Consider the following 21,106-nt stretch of genomic DNA (forward strand, 5'->3'; position numbering starts at 1 on the left):
AAAGATAATGGTATAGGGCTTTTTTTCAGGGTTTGGGCTAGGCCCCTTACTTCCAGGGATGGTGAAATCTTAATGGAATGCTTCAGCATACCAAGACATTTTTGACAATGCTGTACTTCCAAATTTAAGGGAACAGTTTTGGAAAGACCCTTTACTATTCCATCATGACTGTGCACCAGTGCACAAAGCAAGGTTCCTAAAGACATGGTTGAATAAGTTTGATGTGGAAGAACTTGACCGTCTCGCACTTAGCCCTAACCTCAACCCGTCAAACATCTTTGAGATGAGAAGGCCTGGCTCACAATCTCCGTTCCAGATCATCCAACATCGGTGCCTGACCTCACAAATGCTCTATTGCATTAACGGATAACAATTTCCACACAAACACTCTAAAATCTTGTGGAAAGCCTTCCAAGAAGAGAATAAGCTGCAAAGAGAGGGCCAACTTCATAGACTTTAATACATTAATATGTTTAAAATGTGATGATATTACAGTCCCTGTTGGTGTAATGGTCGGGTACCCCAATACATTTTTCCATATAGTGTATACTACATGGAGTGCGCAAAAAAATTATGTGGTAAAATGTCCTTAATCTCTTTGTTTTGCAGAAAACTAGAATTTTGCACACATATTGGATTAACATTAAATAACCTCATAGTATTTACAGAAATGGCAATCATTTTGATGTAATGGACATGTTACCTGATCCTGCAGGGACATGACTGGATTGTTCTTGGTGGTGTTGATGTGGAGAACATGGAAGCGGTTCTTTCCGCACAGGTCATATGCGATGTTGGTGAAGGAAGTGCTCGCAGTCTTGGGCACACGGTTATAGATGATGATCAGATCCTCAATCTCAGGCAATGCTGGAGAGTCGCGCAGGCTGTCCCGCGTCTGTCTGTGCTCCACCTCTCGCACCTCGTGTCTGGCCATGGTGCGCTCTGCAGGGCAAAGAAGGATTTTATCGTTATTTTTATAGCAAACAGCACCGAAACCCACTGTATATACTTAATTAGGGTAGACTAAACCAAAGCATTGTTCAGGTCATCCTCTAACACATTTTAAACAAGCATCTCAAACATCTCATTATGCCATGTTATGCCTGACATTTAGAAACAAATTGAGTTCATCTGACCTTAGATTGTAATAAACATGGCATTAAAGATACAGTGTGTGTTTTTTTCTATTTTAAAATACCAGGAGTATTTTAAAATAGAAAAAACACACTGTATCCTTAATGCCATGTTTATTACTATTTTTATTACAAAAGCAAGATTATCAGAGTTTCATTTTATGGAAAACTGACTACAATTCTAATAGTACTAGTAATTCCAAAGGAAGGCAAGCACATTACAAGAATATGCAATTCCTATTTGTCCATTAAATACAGGGAAACTTGTAAGAGTTTTCAGAGAAAGAGAGAGACAGAGAGAGATACAACAGCCTATAAATCTAAGGCAGCTCAAGATCTGTAAAGGTTCCCAAAAGGCCCTTTAGCCACCTGTTGATTTAGGTGACAGAAAACAGCAGCGCGAGAAGAGAAAACAAAGCAAGCTGTTTCAGAGACCAAATGCGTTTTTCTTTATGTACACACACATTCAAGCACAATAACTTCACTGCTGGTATTAATACGTCAGGAGAATTCTGCACCATAGTCCCTTGTTTTCAGTCTCAATGAACTTTACCGACATGACAAATAATTCTACATTTATATTGCCAAATAATTTGCAGCTCAGCTGCTTTACAAAAATGGTGTAAAGTAACATACACAAGATAAAAGTAACACATGTTGTAATATTTTGAATAATATCAGCGCAAATCACTATTTGAGAATCACTTGTCTATACCTTCAGAGAGTATAGCTTAAACATTCCACACATTTTATGCTGATAATGTACATTTCAATATTTCATAGCTTTTCAGTTACATTCTGGGAGTTGCATCAATTGACGTTAAAGACCGTGACAGCAGAGAACACAGAAGATGATCCCAGTGACATTTACACAACTCATGATCAGCTTCACTTTCAAAATCAGCTTCACACATAAATAAAAACATAAAACGTAATAAGTAAACAAATAATTATCAGTCAACTGCTTCACTCAAAATGTCCAGTATATTGCTACACTGTAATTTTTTTTTTTAAAAAATATTGGTTTAACTTAAAGTTACCTCGTTTCCATAAAAAAAATATTTTGTTGAAAGAGTTAATACAACAAAGGATATTGGTTTAATAAACCAATAAATAAATCTAGTCTCTTGTTTGCAAACAAATCCAGGATGAAATGAAGGAACAAATGTATTCCCCACTTGAGCTGGATCTTCATTAAAAACAAAGTTCAACCACGCATTCATAATATTAAAATCCGAAGGAAGCTTTTGCAGCGACTGTGTTCTTCCACAAACATGCCTTAACATGCCACTTCAGCATGTTTATTTTACTCGGTAGCAGGATGCATTTAGCTCCACGTATGCCCATATTATTTATGTTACAATTCTTGCATGAGTGGGTGGGCGGGGCTACAGAATCAGGCGTACTTGTGTTGAGGCGGCGCTTTACCACACGCTGACATCAAGGGTTGGCTGATTCTGAGATTGATCATTTGCTGGGAGATTGATCATTTGCTGTCAATAAAAGCTTTTCTTTGACTAACACGGAAGTTTCTCTGAAACTTACAGGATATTCTTATATCAAGATGAACTTTTATATATCAAAGGCTGGATGAAAAGTTGATTCATGACCCATTTAAACAAATACATTACACAACTAGACATCTGAGTTTTGGCAGCTGTTTCCAATCTTCAAAAACTACCACAAAAGGAAGGCACATTGCTATGAAGTCCTGAAGCACAATGCCTGTCCCGAGGGAAGGACAGTGGGTCACCAAAGAGATTCAATATCAATCTGTTCTTCTCTGACCAAACTGTTAAAGGCTGTGCGGTCTGAGCTGGGCACCCTCTATTGTATAAAGCGAGCACTTCTCTCAATTCTCCAGTGCCCTGGAGGTGCTGTCAAAAAGGCCAAATAGGGGGGTTTCTAGCCTAGAAATCTAGACGCACCTTACCGGCAGCAAATCTAATCTGCCCGCGAGTGTCGTCTAGCAACTCTCAATACACTTCTGAGCTGTATTCGCCTAACTCTGGTCGGGCCAGTCACATCGTGTACAGAGTCGGTGGGCAGGGCTTAACAAAATGAATGCTGAGTTGCGCTTGCGTGCTGCCTACAAGTAAACACAGAAACTGGCGAAAGGCGGTCTTTCGAATCAGCTTTGACCGCGACTCTGGAAGACTTGGAGTTAAACTTTTCTCTGAGAAAAGAACTCAGAACGGCACTGAAGTCATTCTTAAAAAGGGAAGATGTGTTCTGAGTTTTGCCGACCGAATACGATGAAAGTTTAATCTGTCAATGAGCTCTGCTTATCCTTCGTTGCTCTGGTTGGTTGTAGCGCTATCCAATTGCGTACACAACGTGCAGAGGGAGTCTGAAAGACAACCGTTTATGCGCCCCTCGGATTGAGCCCTGTCAATGGTGAGTTTCCAGACCACACATCTTGATGTGGGTCTGGCTTGTCAGGCTAGGGGTTTTCACAACGATGCATAAAATAGTTTTTTTGGTCCCAAAATAACCTTTCAGTGAAAAGATTTCAAATAAAAATAATATTTTCTTAGTGTAAAGAAAAAAAAATTCCACCATGAATAACTTTGTGGAATGGAAACGTTTCATTTATGTTAAAGGTTCTTCACGGAACCATCAATGCCAATAAAGGACCTTTTCTTTAAGAGTGTCTCTCATGAGGGACCAACATTCAACAACAAAACAAGAATTCTCTTGTGGTTCACAGGGAGTTCACAAGAGGGTTCAGGAGGGAAACACCAACCAGTACAGTGACTTTTACAATATTGTTTCCTAAATAAACAAACAAATACAAAGTAAAAATGCATCTGATGGGTCAATGTACCAAGAAAATACAAATAAATTGTGTGGATTCCAGTGATTTTGTAGCCTGACAAGCCAGACCCACATCAAGATGTTCGCTATCCTATCCCTCTGCACGCGATAGGATAGCGCTACCACCAACCAGAGCAACGAAGGTGAAACAGAGCTTGTTGATAGATTAAACATTCGCTGTATCCGGTCGGCAAAACTCAGAACACATCTTCCCTTTTTAAGAATTACTTTAGTGCTGTTTTTTGTTCTTTTCTCAGAGAAAAGCTTAACTCCAAGTCTTCCAGAGTCGTCGGTCAAAGCTGATTCAAAAGACCGCCGTTCGCCAGTTTCTGTGTTTACTAGAAGCACGCAAACGCAACTTGGCCGTCGTCGTTATGGCCCCGCCCACCGACTCTATACACGATGTGATTGGCCCGGCAAGAGTTAGGCGAATAAAGGGTATTGAGAGTTGCTAGACGACACTCGCGGGCAGATTAGATTTGCTGCCGCCAGGGTGCGTCTAGATTTCTAGGCTAGTGATTTTGTGCTTTGTAGTAGATATTAAATTAAAATAATTGTCAATGTCATCAAAAGAGTTAAAGGGATACTGACAATTCTGTCAACATCTACACAAAATAAATTCCCCAAACCTTATTTTTCTTCTTCTGTGTAACATAGAAGACTTAAATGGTACTTGTTGTCCATACAATAAAAGCCAATCGGAGCCAAAACTGATCCCCATTCACTCTTCAAAACGTTGTCTTTTATGTTCCACATGTCAAACGACATGAGAGTAATTTCAGAATTTTCATTGTTGGGTGGACTCTCTTTTAAAATATTTGAATAGAGATAGATTAAAATAGCACAATATCTTCTGAAGTGTAAATAAACTAAATAACAGTGGAATTTTATGCTCTGTGTGATGATAATGGAAATGCATAGCAATCCTGCAAAACAAAAGCCAAGCTAAAAAAATAATTAAATCTTTCCCCAGTCATCTCACTATATCAAGCGCTCATTTTCCACACAGCAATTATGCAAAGCTCGGTTTGCTAATAGACTCATCAGTCTTCAACAGTGCACACCTACCAGTGCATAAAATAAGCCACTTAAAATATTGATCAACCTCTTAACAAGCCTCTACGCATCAGCTGCACTGCTCTAAAGCATCCTCCACCGCTGAGGACCCTAACCGCACTCAGCCTGACATCCCATCTGCACCACCAAACTAGGACACTCACTTCAATCAACAGAGCCGTCTACACTGTGATCAACACAAGACATTAAAACTATAATGCTCCCCTAAAATCCTCACCAGTACAATTATGAATGACAGACTGCAGTTCCATAACACTGAAAGCAGCTAATAATACACATTTTGAACAATAGAATACAAATAACACACCATAAATTTGTTTACTTATGTACTTGTATGTTTTTTTTTTTTAAAACAACAACAAATGCAATCTTTTTTATACAGAAAGAATGCATTTAATTGGTCAGAAAATGTACATTTAACAAAAAAAAATGAATACAGTTTCAAATAAACGCCCTTCTTTTAGAAAATGCGAGGGATGTAAATGATCGTGACACCGAAGACTGGAGTAATGGCTGCTAAAAATAAGCTTTTCCATCACAGGAATAAATAACATTAAAAAAAAAAGAAAACAAGATTGTATTAACATTTTCACTGTATTTTTTATCAAATAAAGCTTTAAAAAATTAAATAAATAAAAACTTTAGAACTGTATGAAATTATGCTTAATTACAATAGTTAAATATCTACTACACTGAAAAATATTGTTGGTTTAACTTAAAAGTTTATTGAAATAAAAGAAAAAAATTAGTTGATACAATAAAGGAAATTGGTTTAATAAATAAAAACTCAAAATATTGTATCTGAGCCACATAAAAAAAAATTGATAATCCAAGAAAATAGCACAATTTGTGATGTTTCACTGCATCTTCACAAATAAAACACACACACACACACTTACCCAATATGCTTACAAATCTTTTAATAATATTTAAATAAAAGTTGTCGATTCTCAAAAAATGTTCATTGTAATAACTCAAATTTTTGAATTAGGTAACTTATTTTTTATATAAAATAAAATAAGTGTAAATACATTTTTGTACTATTTAAAATACATATATAAATGTATATCAAACATACAAAATAGACTGGAAGTTCGGATATACAATATATATATATATATATATATATATATATATATATATATATATATATATATATATATATATATATATATATATATATATATATATAACACTTGATATATGATATGCACATGAAATATTTAAGCACACAAAAATACACTTCAGTACAGAAGTTGTAGTAACTTCCATGAAAAGTCAGTTACAAAGTAATATTAACAACATGCACTTAAATAAGGTTATGGCTAGGATTAGGGTTTGTATTTATGCATAATTTACTGTTATCACTATATTAAGAGCATTTTAAATGAAACTAAAAGTGTTACCCAACCAAAACAATATATTTTTTAAATATTTTGATCATGCAATAGCATCTACCACAAGAAAAGAAAAAAAAGCTTATAATCATTATAATAGGATTATAATGGCAACATTTAGTTTTTTTCATGCTGTTTGTTCTCAGCATAGAGCTCAGCTGTACAGCAGTGAAAAAGGCGTCATGGATAGTTGTGGGTGTAATAGGCAAGGAGTGATGAAGCCTGAAACTTGAGCTGTGTGTTTGTCCTCTGCAGCACTAACAGAAGGTTGAATCTGCTCATAATGGAGAGGGATGGAGATGGCTCAGTCGTGTCATTGCGCATAGCGTCCATTACAGCTCCACGGCAATCCAACTCCCTTCAGCTTCTTTACATAATCACAGCAGGAATGCATTTCTCTCACTCATGCATCTTACAGTTTTCATCAATCTGATGGAGGGGGAAAGCTCAGCACTTCTCCCAGCAGAGGTACAGAGGGAGAAGGCACGGTTGCATTTCTCATCTTAATTAGTAAAACAACCTGCTCTTTCCTGACACACTTTCCAGGTGATTAAGCCTTTGATGGTGTTAACAGGAGGCTGCATGATTACAAGTGAAGCTGTTTGAGGTGTTTTTGCTTTTGTAATGCAACCGAGGTCTGATGGGAGCTCATTAAAGTCTACGATCAACTCTCGCTCTTTCCGTTCTGCACACTAGAGGGCAGTATCCTGCTACCCGTGTAATTGTCAGGGGTTCTGGGAGGGCTTCCTCTCATGGGGAGGCTCGGCAGGTTTCCTGGAGGTGTTTCATCCGCTAATGATCAACTGTTGTCCACATCTCTATATCAGTAAAATTATCTGATGGGGAGAACGAAACATGATGTAACGTCATAACATCATTTTAAACACACTTAAATGTATCTAATATGATAAACAGAGCAGTGTTAGCTGCGCAGGCGCCCGGCAACTGTGTCCCGTCCCGGTGAAGAAAACTTCCGGTGCTCACGAGGCGCGTGTTTGTGTAACAATCGCTACAGTGGCCGTGCTCAGCTCCACAACACTCTATCCTGCTCTGCTTCATACTACAGTAACGTAAATAACCGCATCTGTAAACATGATTTCTGCCCGAGTCCTATTTTCCACCGGCTGTGAGGTGAAGGCCACATGTCCCAAGATGCTGCGCTCAAACTTGGCGTCATCAAGCTATGCCTTTGTTTAGAATAGGCGCCCTCTAGCGGATGGAAAGTTGCATAGTGCACATTAAATTATTTGTGATGCCCAAATACAACCGGCTAAAGTAAAAAGTTAAATGTAGGCTATAAAGAACTACACCATGGTCACATGACTTCAACGTCACGATCACTAAGCTCCCGGCAACTCGCAATATTTATTTAACCCTTTTGCATGAGCTTTTGAGTTACAATTTTTTGCAAGAGGAAATGTTAGCCTAGAAATCTAGACGCACCCTAGCGGCAGCAGATCTAATTTGCCGTGAGTGTATAGCAACTCTCAATAGACTTCTGAACTGGAAAAACAAACTCTGGTAACGCCAATCACATCGTGTATAGAGTCGGTGGGCGGGGCTTAATATAATGATGACAGAGTTGCGTGCTACTTGTAAACAAAGAAGCTGGCAAACGGCGGTCTTTGGAATCGGCTTTGGCTGCGACTCTGAGAAGACTTGGAGTTAAGCTTTTATTTGAGAAAAGAACAGCACTGAAATCATTCTAAAGAAGGGAAAATGTGTTCAGAGTTTTGTCCGAAACCGGGAAACAAGTTAGTATTTTAGCTCTTCCGTTTACATTGTCCTGAAGGTTTTTTTTATGGGTTATTGGTTAAATGCTTGAAATAAGATCTGTTGTGAATTATATTTTTATAGTTTATTCTATGACATAAAATACATCAGTAATACCCTCTTGAGAGCTTTTAAAAGCTTTTCTAAAAGGCGGTTGTCAAAAGGTGGCTAAATGGGATTAAAGAGGTAGCTTTATTTAGCAATTTAGCTTTTGACTTCTGCCGATTGTATTTATGCTTGGAAATTCATAAAAGTGATGCTCGTTTGTGAAGATTATCATGATGAACAAAATGTTTCATCATAAGCTTTTGTTAGTGACAAACCTTATTTTCTGCAATAACCCGAAACACAATTGAAAAATCCTATTGGGATTTTCTCAAGATAACCAGGGTGATGCTAACTTCAGGGTTGGCCTACAAAAATATGTCATCACTGCAGAACTCCAGTGACCCAATGTATGGAATCTCATTCTTAGGTGAACTATCCCTTAAAGATCTTAAACATAAAGCTTAAATATTTGACATTTAACTGCAAGTTTTCCACACACACACACACACACACACACACACACACACACACACACACACACACACACACACACACACACACACACACACACACACACACACACACACACACACACACACACAAATAATAATAATAATAATAATAATAATAATAATAATTTAGTCAACTTCTGCATTTGGTAGAATGTTCAGCCTCCACTTTTTCATACAACTTTCCTATAATTATCCATGCCAAGTTTGAATGTAGAGATCGACTTTATTTTACTTTGTTTAAACATCTTCAAAATGTATTTGTAAGTGCTAAAAGAACAAGAATCAAATGGTTTTGATAGGGGGTGAGTAACAGAAATGTATTTTACAGGGTTTAAACGAATAGACGAGAATTTACAGGACTACATCTTAACTGTTTGGGGGGCTTTATGGAGGGGCTCTTGAGCATCATTTTCTGATAAAAATACAAAGAAAACAATGTTCACCAACCCTGCCTGAACACTTATCCACAAAGCTCATATTGTGTCGATTTCACAATCTTTAGCAGGTGGTGCTTATCTGGAATCTGGCAGTTATAAATGTGTGGATATTCTATAGGTAAAAATGTTCAAATAAACCAGATACATCCCCACAGCAACTAATCTTCAAAGTACCATTGCATCTAATCTTCAAGGTATGATCATGTTACGAGTTAAGAAAGGGGTCAGAAAAGTCATGCTTTGTGGAGGACAGAAAGAGAGATCTTTTAACGCAATATTTTGATATCTACACTTTCTCCAATAAGTGTACACACTTTCACTTTAATAGTGACTGAATTTATTTTCCATCTCCCCACCAGATGACCTATTCCTTACCTTTATTATTATCCTAATACAGTGCCTCTCACAAAAAAAAAAGCTCCTGAGGAGTCGTTGGTTTATATGTCGCTAAGGTTGAAAAGCTGTCGCTATCAGGCGTTTATCTGATGGAATTCAAGCCTTTGTTGTTATTCTCATGAGGCAGAACTGAACTACACCATTGAAGTTCATCTCAATTGCAGGAGAAGCAGGAAGAACAGTCATGTGTGCTTGGAATAAGAGGTGTGTGATCAGTAGAGCAGATCTCTCATCTCGTGGCGATGACAGCGGTCTTTAAATGTGTGCACGTCTGCACATGTAAGGACAGTTTCTCTGTCGGGTTTGAAGCTCATTCAAACATGACAAAAGACAGAAAGTTTCCTATTTGAAACTGGAAAACTAACCTAGCATATTTAATTTTACTGTGACTAAATCAGCTCTTTTCTAAACGTCTTAATATACAGAGTTAGTTGGAGTGGGATTTAAAACAAAGGAATCAATTACTTTATTAATAAAATCATGCTAATAACCATGGACACATTTTAAACAGTATATTTATTGCTAATAATTTATTTTAAGATGACTTACTTATATTAGTAATAACAGTAAATTATACATAATTACAAGTAACTAACTAGTGATGGGACGGTATGAAAATTTCATATGATTAAAGTGACCAAAATTATCATATTGTTAAAATGAGAGGAAAGGGTTAAAAAAAACTAGATGCACACACTGAAAACATTTTAACAAGTTTTATATTTGAACAACGTACTCGGTTACTTTCGTAACCTCGGTTCCCTGAGAGAGAGGAACGAGTATTACGTATGGGAAAAACTCCTTTTCTCGAGAATATGAAGCAAAACTTTAATAAAGGTATCCATGTAAAGCGCAGTGCCGCTGAACGGCCATAGCTCAGCGCGAGGAGCGCTCTGATTGGCCGGGCCACGGCAACTGCATGAACCTATGGTGAGGCGGCTGAGAGGAACGAGCCAATGGGGGGCGTTCCAGAAGCCCGCCGAAAAAAGGTGCTTATATTTGCATACAGGAGGCTATATAAAGCCCTGATTTCGCCATAGGTGTCAGGTTTTTAGATCGACTGAAGCGATACCTGAGAAGCATAAACACGGCACGGAACGTAATACTCGTTCCTCTCTCTCAGGGAACCGAGGTTACGAAAGTAACCGAGTACGTTCCCTTTCGAGAGAGGTTCCTCGTATTACGTATGGGAACACAATGTAAAGCGCCGTGTGTGCTGACTGACCCAGTATGCCCAAAGCACATGTAAATAACCCCCGAGACACCGAAGAGGCGGCTATAAGGGGGGATGAAGAACCGGAAGAGTCGGTTCGTTTGAACGGCTGATCAGACATAGTCGGATCTTATGATAAATGAAAAGTGCTTAAGGACTGATGTGTACAGGCCAAAACTAAAGGCAATCTGTTTACCAGGGTCAAGATAGAGCCTAGATGGAGAGAAGCCCTGCTTGTAGAGCTGGAACCTCCAATTTATAGAATCTGATAAAAGTGGACGGAGAGGCCCAGCCTGCCGCCGCACAGATATCTTCCAAAGAAATGCCACACGACCAAGCCCAAGATGAAGCCATGCCTCTAGTGGAGTGGGCTTTAACGCCTATAGGGCAAGTCAGGTTTTTAGACTCATATGCCAGCGAGATAGCGTCCACTATCCAGTGTGAGAGTCTTTGCTTCGTGACAGCACAACCTTTAGTGCGGCCGCCGAAGCAGACAAACAGCTGGTCCGACTGCCTGAAGGGGGAGGAGCGCTCCAGATACAGTCTCAAAGCTCTGACCGGGCAGAGTAGATTCGCGTCCTGTTCACCCTGAGATGCGGGTAAAGGAAGCAGAGTAATAACCTGTGCTCTAAAAGGGGTAGAAAGCACTTTGGGTATAAAACCATGTCTCGGTTTAAGAACAACTTTGGAGTTGTTGGGCCCGAACTCGAGACAGGACGGACTCACTGAGAGTGCGTGTAAGTCACTCACACGTTTAACCGAGGCCAGAGCCAGCAGAAACGCAGTTTTGAATGATAAAAGCTTTATGGTCGCGGTCTGGAGAGGCTCGAAGGGGGGACCCTTCATAGCGTCTAGAACCACCGCGAGGTCCCAAATAGGGACCGAAGGGGGGCGAGGGGGGTTCAATCTCCTGGCCCCTTTAAGAAAACGTACAATGAGCTCACTTTTCCCTAGTGAATGTCCCGCGACCTGAGCGTGGTTAGCTGCTATGGCGGCGACATAAACTTTGAGCGTGGAGGGGGAACGACCCGCGTCCAGTAGCTCTTGGAGAAAAGCGAGCACTTCTGTTGTTTCGCATGAGCGTGCGTCGATATTTCGGACGGAACACCAGTTAGAAAACACTGACCACTTCAGAGTATAGAGCCGCCTCGTCGAGGGGGCTCTAGCTTCCCCTATAGTGTTCATAACTCTGTCAGAGAGGTTTCCCGATACCAGTTGATGGGCCATACGTGGAGGGCCCATAGTTCGGGACTGGGATGCCAGATCCCCCCCTTCGCCTGCGTGAGGAGGTCTTTCCTCAGCGGAATGGGCCATGGGGCTGTGTCTGACAGCTGGATCAGATCGGAGAACCACGTTCGGTTCCTCCAGAGCGGGGCTATTAAAAGCACCGCGGATGCTGTCTCCCTGATTTTCTTGATGGTTTGTGGTAGCATCGCGATCGGGGGGAAAGCATACAGCGGGAGACTGGGCCAGACATGGGCCAGGGCATCCCTGCGTTTGGAGAAAAATATTGGGCAGTGAGTGTTGTCTTCTGAGGCGAAGAGATCCACTTTCGCTCTGCCGAAGGTGTTCCAAATTAAAAGAACCGTTTGCGGGTGAAGAGACCATTCCCCTGGGGGAATGGTTCTCCTGGATAACATATCCGGACCCACATTCAGAATACCTGGCACGTGAGCCGCCCTCAGGGAGCTCAGGTTGTGCTCTGCCCATAAAAGGAGATGCTTCGCCATGCGGTGAAGGGAATATGATCTCAGGCCACCCTGGCGGTTTATGTACGCTACCACCGACATGTTGTCTGAACGAACCAAGACGTGGTGGTTCTTTATATGTGGAAGGAAAGCTCTCAGCGATAAGGCGACCGCTTTCATCTCTAGACAGTTTATGTGCAGCCGCTTTTCTGTTTCTGCCCACAGGCCAGAGATCGGCTTGCCCTCGTGCAGGGCTCCCCACCCCCGAGTGGAGGCATCTGTCGAGACCACTTTCAACTTCGTAACTGTGCCCATAAGCACGCCCCTCCGATACCACTCTGTCCTCGTCCAAGGAGCCAAAGTTTTGACAACGCTGTGGCTCACTTTGACGGGAAAACGGCCCCATTTCCATGCATAAGGAGGGACACGGGCGCGTAGCCAACGCTGGAGGGGACGCATGTGTAGCAGTCCCAGCCTGAGCACTGACGATGCCGAGGCCATAAGGCCGAGCATTCTCTGAAAGTGTTTCAGGGGAACGCGAGTTCCGGCTTTGAATGAAGTCGCCATGTTCTGGACGGATAGCGCGCGCTGTGACGTCAGCCGCGCGTTCATGAGTCTCGAGTCTAGAACAATGCCCAGAAAAAATATCTTTTGAGTGGGTGACATCGAGCTCTTGGCGATATTGATCCTGAGACCCAAACAGTCTAAATGGTTGAGGAGCCAGGATCTGTGTGTTAGTAGTTCTGCTCGAGACTGGGCTATCACTAGCCAGTCGTCGAGGTAGTTGAGCACCCGCATCCCTTTCAGCCTGAGCGGGGCTAATGCCGCGTCCATACATTTCGTAAACGTGCGGGGCGCCAGGGATAAGCCGAATGGCAGGACCGTGTACTGATAAGCCTGCCCCTCGAAGGCGAATCTCAAGAATGGCCTGTGGTGGGGGGCTACCTGCACATGAAAGTACGCATCTTTCAGATCTATCGTGAAAAAACAGTCCCCAGGGCGAATGTGCGCGAGGATCTGTTTCACCGTTAGCATTTTGAACGAGCGAGTCATTAGAGCTTTGTTCAAATGCCTTAGATCTAGGATGGGCCTGAGCTCTCCGTCCTTCTTCGTAACGAGAAAGTATCGGCTGTAGAAGCCCGACTCGCTTTTGGAAGGGGGGACGGGCTCCACCGCTCCCTTCTTTACCAGTTTCAAAATCTCGGTGCGAAACACGTGACTGACGCTGCTTCTCACCGAGGTCTCGACCACGGCGCGAAAGCGCGGGGGCCTGCGAACGAACTGTAGCGAGTAGCCCCTTTTTACTATGTTCATAACCCAATTTGATACCCCGGGCATGGCTTGCCAGGCCTGAGCCCGACACGATAGCGGCTGGAGCCGGCGCGGATAAGGGTCGCCTACTAGAGGGAACTCGGTAGCGCTGCCATTTTGTGCTTGAGACATAGAGGGGGTAGTGCTTATGTGTGGCGGCGTGCACTGTGGAGTGGGCGCCGGGACATTTATAGCATGGGTGGGAGGGGTGAATGAGTGTAGGAGTGCAGACTGATGTGTGGGCACATTTACTACAGAAAAAAAGCTCTTTTTGAGATTTATTTGGGTCGCCGTGATAACGGCGTTTGTGTGCAGGCGAGTGCGTTTGACAACGGGCTCGTTGGCTGCTAAACTGAGGTCGGCAGTCACCTGGGTGCAGGGAACTGGGAGACCGGGAGGGAGAGATGGGGGTCCGGCCGAGGCGAGACCTGACCATCTCCTTTTTATCCCTGCGGCTAGGACGGCTTCGGAGGCTCGGGGTTCAACACAAGCCTGGGTCGAGGTCCCCGGCGTTCAGGCCGACTGCTGCGGTTCGCGGAGCGGGAACGTTGGCGCGGTCCAGAAGAGGAGCGAGGCCGGGAAGGTGGCTCTGCCGGCTTAGCGGGTTGAGAAGGCGGGGGTCTACCTCGAGAGCGTCCCTGGCCTGAAGACGAGCTGGAGCGCTTAGGCAGGAAATGCCTCATAGCCTGCGAAGCCTTCTGCGCTTCAGTGAAACGCTCCGCGAAACCCACGACTGACGGGCCGAAGAGACCGGTAGTGGAGATGGGGGCGTCCAAAAAGGAGGCTTTATCCGCGTCCTTCATCTCGGTCAAATTCAGCCAAAGGTGCCTCTCTAAGACCGTCAGGTTAGCCATATTTTTCCCGATGGCTTGTGCAGTGGCTTTAGTGGCGCGAAGGGCCAAGTCCGTCGCGCTGCGGAGGTCCTTCAAAACATCGGAGTCGGGGACAGACTCATCCAAGGAGCGGAGAAGTCTGGCCTGGAACACCTGAAGGACAGCCATGGTGTGAAGGGCCGCGGAAGCCTGGCCAGCGGAGGCATATGCCCGGCCAGCGAGAGCAGAAGTGGTGCGGCAGGGCTTGGACGGGTGCTGAGCCCTGGACTGCCATCCTCTGGAGGAGGAGGGCGGGCAGAGGTGCGCGGCGACAGCCTCCTCGAGGGGTGGAAGAGACTCATAGCCTTTTTCCTTAGCGCCGTCGACAACGGAGAGCGCTGGGGAAAAGGCGGATCTGGCGCGAGCAGAGTAGGGGGACTTCCACGACTTCGTAAGCTCGTCGTGTACCTCAGGGAAGAAAGGCGCGGGCTTCTGAGGAGAAGAGAGGCGGCGGCTTTCCAGGAACCACTCGTCCAATCTGCTGCGCGTTGGCTCATCGGGCTGGGACCACTCGAGCCCGAGGTCTTCCACGGCCCTGGAGAGCATGCGGATGAGTTCCGCGTCGACGTTAGATTTGGCGCTCGTGGCGATCTGCGTCGAAGCGGGGGGCTCCGAGACAGAAGCTGACCACTCGCTACCAGAAGCGGCTGTGGAGAGGCTGTCCTCATCATCCTCTGGCGACGGGCCACCGAAGGAAACCGAACAGGCCGCTGCATGAGAGGGACGCTGTTCCTCCTGGGTGAAGGTGACCGGCGATGGCGAGGCACGCGGGGAGTCATCCGGCGTGCAGTCGCCAGACCGTTCCGGCAGCCTCTGGTCGCGGCGTTTCTTGCGGCGCGGCCCAGCGGCAGGAGGAGGGACCTGGTCGAAGGTGGCGAGGCGAGCCCGAAGGGTCTGCAGCGCCATCTCATCGCACTCGGGGCAGCCGCCCTGAGAGAGTGCGAGCTGCGCGTGGTCCCGTCCAAGGCATGCCACGCAGATGACGTGACGGTCGCCGCCAAGGAGAGGAGCTCTGCAAGAGCCGCAGGAAATGCGAGGCATTTGAAACAACGCCCCGCGCTCTTTTAGGAGAAGAGAGTTTAAAAGGATACGATCGCCGGATGGCGTAGCTGGAACGGCAGAGAAGGCGGAGAGGGAGTCCGTCGTCCTCAGCTGCAGGTTCCGCTGGTGCCTTTTCGACGGCGGTTGCTTCTTCCGGAGGTCAGCGAAGGTATCGCTGAAGGAGATAAAATCTGACACCTATGGCGAAATCAGGGCTTTATATAGCCTCCTGTATGCAAATATAAGCACCTTTTTTCGGCGGGCTTCTGGAACGCCCCCCATTGGCTCGTTCCTCTCAGCCGCCTCACCATAGGTTCATGCAGTTGCCGTGGCCCGGCCAATCAGAGCGCTCCTCGCGCTGAGCTATGGCCGTTCAGCGGCACTGCGCTTTACATGGATACCTTTATTAAAGTTTTGCTTCATATTCTCGAGAAAAGGAGTTTTTCCCATACGTAATACGAGGAACCTCTCTCGAAAGGGAACAACCTGTTCTATGCACATTTAAAGTAAGATTCTATTCTGTGGCATTTCTGACCGTCATCAACAGCAAACTAAAAATTATAACAAAACACCACCATGTATCACAATGAACACGCCCGCTCATTTCATTTAACTGCAACTTGCTGTCTTGCATCTCCATTTTTGATTGTATTGAAAATGAAATCAGAGGATTACTATTATTACAGCTATACTATTGTTGTGATCATTTATGGGCAATTGTTTTGTACACTGTAAAAAAAAATATATATATATTTATAAATAGATATGATTTAAAAAATGTATCTCAATTCAATATGTCCCCATATTATTTGTGTGGTAAAAAATAAATAAAGAAATAAAACATGTTTACAATGAATATACACTCACCTAAAGGATTATTAGGAACACCTGTTCAATTTGTTATTAATGCAATTATCTAATCAACCAATCACATGGCAGTTGCTTCAATGCATTATGGGTGTGGTCCTGGTCAAGACAATCTCCCGAACTGAATGTCAAAGAAAGGTGATTTAAGGAATTTTGAGCGTGGCATTGTTGTTGGTGCCAGACGGGCTGGTCTAAGTGTTTCTCATCTGCTCAGCTACTGGGATTTTCACGCACAACCATTTCTAGGGCTTACAAAGAATGGTGTGAAAAGGGAAAAACATCCAGTATGCGGCAGTCCTGTGGGTGTAAATGCTATTCTCCCATACATTATAGTTATCCTTTTTAGCTTAGCTTAGAAAAGCGTCAAAAAAAGCTTTATTTTGTGTCACCATACTTGGTCGTTCAGCTATTGGTGTAACTGTATTTAAACAGGGAAAACGTGGAGGTGTTTGGTTGCTTCTAACTTGATCTCTGTTTGGTACAATAGTGAATGAACTGGGCTTAGTGGGCTAAGATCGTCACCACGCGTCAGAGAGATTAAGTGCACGCACTCAGATAAGAGAGGTTTGTATCAACTCGTCTTAGTTAATAACAGTTTAATATGAAAAAAAAAACTGTGAAGTATCCCTTTAATAGCCTTTGTTTTTGGCTCAGAGCCACTTGCTGTAAGCGTTTGAGTTAGATGAAATATTTAAACAAAAAAAACAAAAAACATTTTGTGTCCATTTATTTCCCAGACATAATTTTGGTACTGAGGTCAGAGTTAACTTGCCTTTCGTTCACTTTACAACAGTGGGTGATGGTCATGAAGACGACTCGGCAGATTTGAAGTGTTTGCCCCATAGACTGTAAAAAAATATGGACGTAGTGTCCGTGACGTCACCCATAGGATTCCGATAAGCCGTTCTGAAGCTTAAAGTATGGCCGAGCAGGGCGTTGCCATCTTGTGAGCGAGTCATCGCGTGCCACTCCCGGATAACAGAAAATGGGCAAAAAGGCGGGATGTGCACGGAGCGGAGGTGACGCAATAACTATAGACGGCAGATAAATGGCTATCCACTTGTAACCACGCCCTTAATTATGCAGAGCCTTAAGGCTTTATATAACGTAAACGAATGAGTTATAAAAAAATTCACCCCCCTCAGAGTTGTCATGAAGATCAAAATTAGCCTTATAAGCCAAAACCACAATTTGTACCAGGCTGTAAACATGTTTTTTTCTGCTTTAAAGTTGAGAATTTTAACACGGGGCTCAATGAGATTCTGCTCCCTTCTGGAGCCTGTCCCTAGTGGCCAGTTGAGGAATTACAGTTTACATTACTTCCGTATTGGCTTCAAGAGAGATCGCGGGAGGTTGCCGCTTGGTTTGCCCCTATAGCAGTGACCATCTTCTAATAAGTTTCCCTCAGGACTTTTTTCAAGTCTGAAAAATCTCCTGAGCGCTGTCACTGCCTTGCGCCACTTCTCGTTCAAAAAACAACGTTGCGCGACTGTCTGCGCCAGACTGATACTGGCTGGATAGGATTTACCGCGAGTGTTCAAAATCATGATAATTAAACACTTTTCAAATAAAATTTTAAATGATAAAACTAACCGTCAGTATATTTTATTGCGGTCTTTTGTGAAAATTGTAATCACCCCATCCCTAAAACTAACCCTAAACATGTTTTAACCCTCTGGTCCTCTTCGTTTAGGGTCACACTTGGCTCCTTTGCAGTCAAAAGTGACTGAAGCCTTGAAATGTAACTAGGACAACCAATGTAATACATTTTTGTTCAATAATATTTTTTGATTATTATTTAGAATTTTGAGGGTATTTTTTGATCCTATGCAATACTTATACATTTTTTATTAGCCATTTTTTTCTCAATGAAAATGACACCAAAATGTTTTCTAATATATATATATATATTTTTTTGGTTCACATAGTTAACACAAAATTCTGATAAGGCAAAATAACATTTTAAAAACGTAACATTTTCTCTATTCTTTGACCGAAGAGAACCAGAGGGTTAAATATGTCTAAATATAAATTATAATAGTGAACTAAATTATTTAACTTTTGAATTAATAAAATGATAATTGCTATTTGCTATAATTATTTGCATAGTATTTATTAAAGATCAGAATACATTTGACTAAAATTATGCAGAAATGGCATATATATATTTTTAAAAATAAGCCCCTTAAGCAGAAACCATACTCAACTGTTCAAATAAATAACAGAAAATTTAGCAGGAAGTCATCAGAGTCAAAAAGAACTGCATGATGCTCAAGTTTTACAGGAAACATGTCGCAGGTCAAACCCCTTTTTTTCAGAGGTCACAGGTCACATTTAACAAACAAAAAAGTATCATGTGCTAGCATCTCCCTGGCAATCAAGTTGATGCAATTCAAGGCAGGTAGAAGGGTCGACATTATCGGAACATAAAACAAAAGCTGAGATTAATGGCTGATAGGACTATAGGAGTCGGCAGGTTGGGAGGGGTAGGTGAGATGGATTGATCCCAATAACCTCTGCTGATTTAATTAGATACAAGCATATTTATCACCCATCTGTCATAGGGGAAGAGCATGGAGGACAGGAGCCGGGAGGCAGTACATTATCTCAGCGCACCTGGCTCTGTAAACACCCGACTGTCTCACGGGCCAATATCATTGACAGGCGGCTCACCCTCTCCTGATTAAACCTCGAAATTTATTGTACGACACTTCACCGTCTCGGCTCTAACACATAGTCCTGATTTCTCTCTCAATTTTTTTGTGTTCCCTCTCTAGCTTTTTAGTGCATTTAAAAGAAAAAAAAATGGACAAATATGCCAATTAGTGGGGTTTTATTTCAGCAGTCAGCATTGTACAGCAGGACTGAAAAAATAAAGGACTTGACGAAAAACGAAAGTGAATGTGTGCAACTGATTTCTAATTTAAAACAGCTGTCTGCTATGATATGTCTTGTCATAATGAAAGCTAATTTTATTTTAGTTCTCTTGAAAGAAACTGTTTTATCAAGTCACAGTTGTTATGTTAACAGTAACATACCAAATATATATACACTCACCTAAAGGATTATTAGGAAGACCTGTTCAATTTCTCATTAATGCAATTATCTAATTAACCAATCACATGACAGTTGCTTCAATGCATTTAGGGGTGTGGTCCTGGTCAAGACAATCTCCTGAACTCCAAACTGAATGTCAGGATGGGAGAGAAATGTGATTTAAAGGGATACTTCACTGCCTTTTCATATTAAACTATGTTATTCCCTTAACTTAAACGAGTTGATACATACCTCTCTCGTCTCAGTGCGTGCACTTAATCTCTCTGACGCGCGGTGACGATCTGATAGCATTTAGCTTAGCCCACTAAGCCCAGTTCATTCACTATGGAACCAAACAGAGATCAATTTAGAAGTACCAAACACCTCCACGTTTCCCCTGTTTAAATACAGTTACACGAATAGTTGAACGATCAAGTATGTTGACAAAATAAAATGTGGCGCGTTTCTAATCGGATTAAAAAGGAGAACTATAATGTATGGCGGAATAGCACTTCTGAGAGTACTTCAGCTCGGCGCAGTAAAAAGTCCCGGCCGAAACATCTTCCCTCACATCTCCCTATTGACAAAAATGAGAGAGTGAGGGGGAGATGTGAGGGAAGATGTTTCGGCCGGCACTTTTTACTGCGCCGAGCCGAAGTACTCTCAGACGTGCTAATCCGCCATACATTATAGTTCTCCTTTTTAATCCGATTAGAGAAGTACCACGTTTTATTTTGTCACCATACTTGATCGTTCAACTATTCGTGTAACTGTATTCAAATAGGGAAAAGATGGAGGTGTTTGGTACTTCTAACTTGATCTCTGTTTGGTACCATAGTGAATGAACTGGGCTTAGTGGGCTAAGCTAAATGCTATCAGATCATCACCGCAGATCATCACGTTGTGCCAGACGGGCCGGTCTGAGTATTTCAGAATCTGCTCAGTTACTGGGATTTTCATGTACAACCATTTCTAGGGTTTACAAAGAATGGTGTGAAAAGGGAAAAACATCCAGTATGCAGCAGTCCTGTGGGTGAAAATGCCTTGTAGATGCTAGAGGTCAGAGGAGAATGGGCCGGCTGATTCAAGCTGATGGAAGAGCTTTGACTGAAATAACCACTTGTTAAAACCGAGGTATGCAGCAAAGCATTTGTGAAGCCACAACACGCACAACCTTGAGGCGGATGGGCTACAACAGCAGAAAACCCCACCGTGTACCACTCATCTCCACTACAAATAGGAAAAAGTTTCAAATTTGCTCACCAAATTGGACACCTGAAGCTTGAAAAAAATAGTTGTTTCTGACCATGTTTAATCCCTTTTTGACCACCATGTACCCATCCTCGTGTTTATGGTGAGTAATTAGGTTCTTGGTGATTTTAGTCCCATCCGAATGTGCCATCTCAGTAATCATTACGGACAATGCCAGTCAGTAAAAATTAGACTTTTACCTTCTGTAAAAAGGTCTGAAAAAATTACCTCAGGTAA

At 42.7% G+C, this 21,106-nt stretch overlaps 1 protein-coding gene across 1 annotated transcript in view; it reads right to left on the reverse strand.

The window, feature by feature from the left end:
- The window catches only part of hs2st1b (heparan sulfate 2-O-sulfotransferase 1b), a 123,397-nt gene that overhangs the window by 10,791 nt on the left and 91,500 nt on the right, over nucleotides 1–21,106 (reverse strand). The window contains exon 2 of the mRNA XM_067459564.1: nucleotides 704–942. Coding sequence (XP_067315665.1) covers nucleotides 704–942 — 239 coding nt within the window. The remainder of the gene's footprint in view (nucleotides 1–703; nucleotides 943–21,106) is intronic.

Source organism: Pseudorasbora parva, chromosome 12, assembly GCF_024679245.1.
Source record: "Pseudorasbora parva isolate DD20220531a chromosome 12, ASM2467924v1, whole genome shotgun sequence".
Taxonomy (NCBI): Eukaryota; Metazoa; Chordata; class Actinopteri; order Cypriniformes; family Gobionidae; genus Pseudorasbora; species Pseudorasbora parva.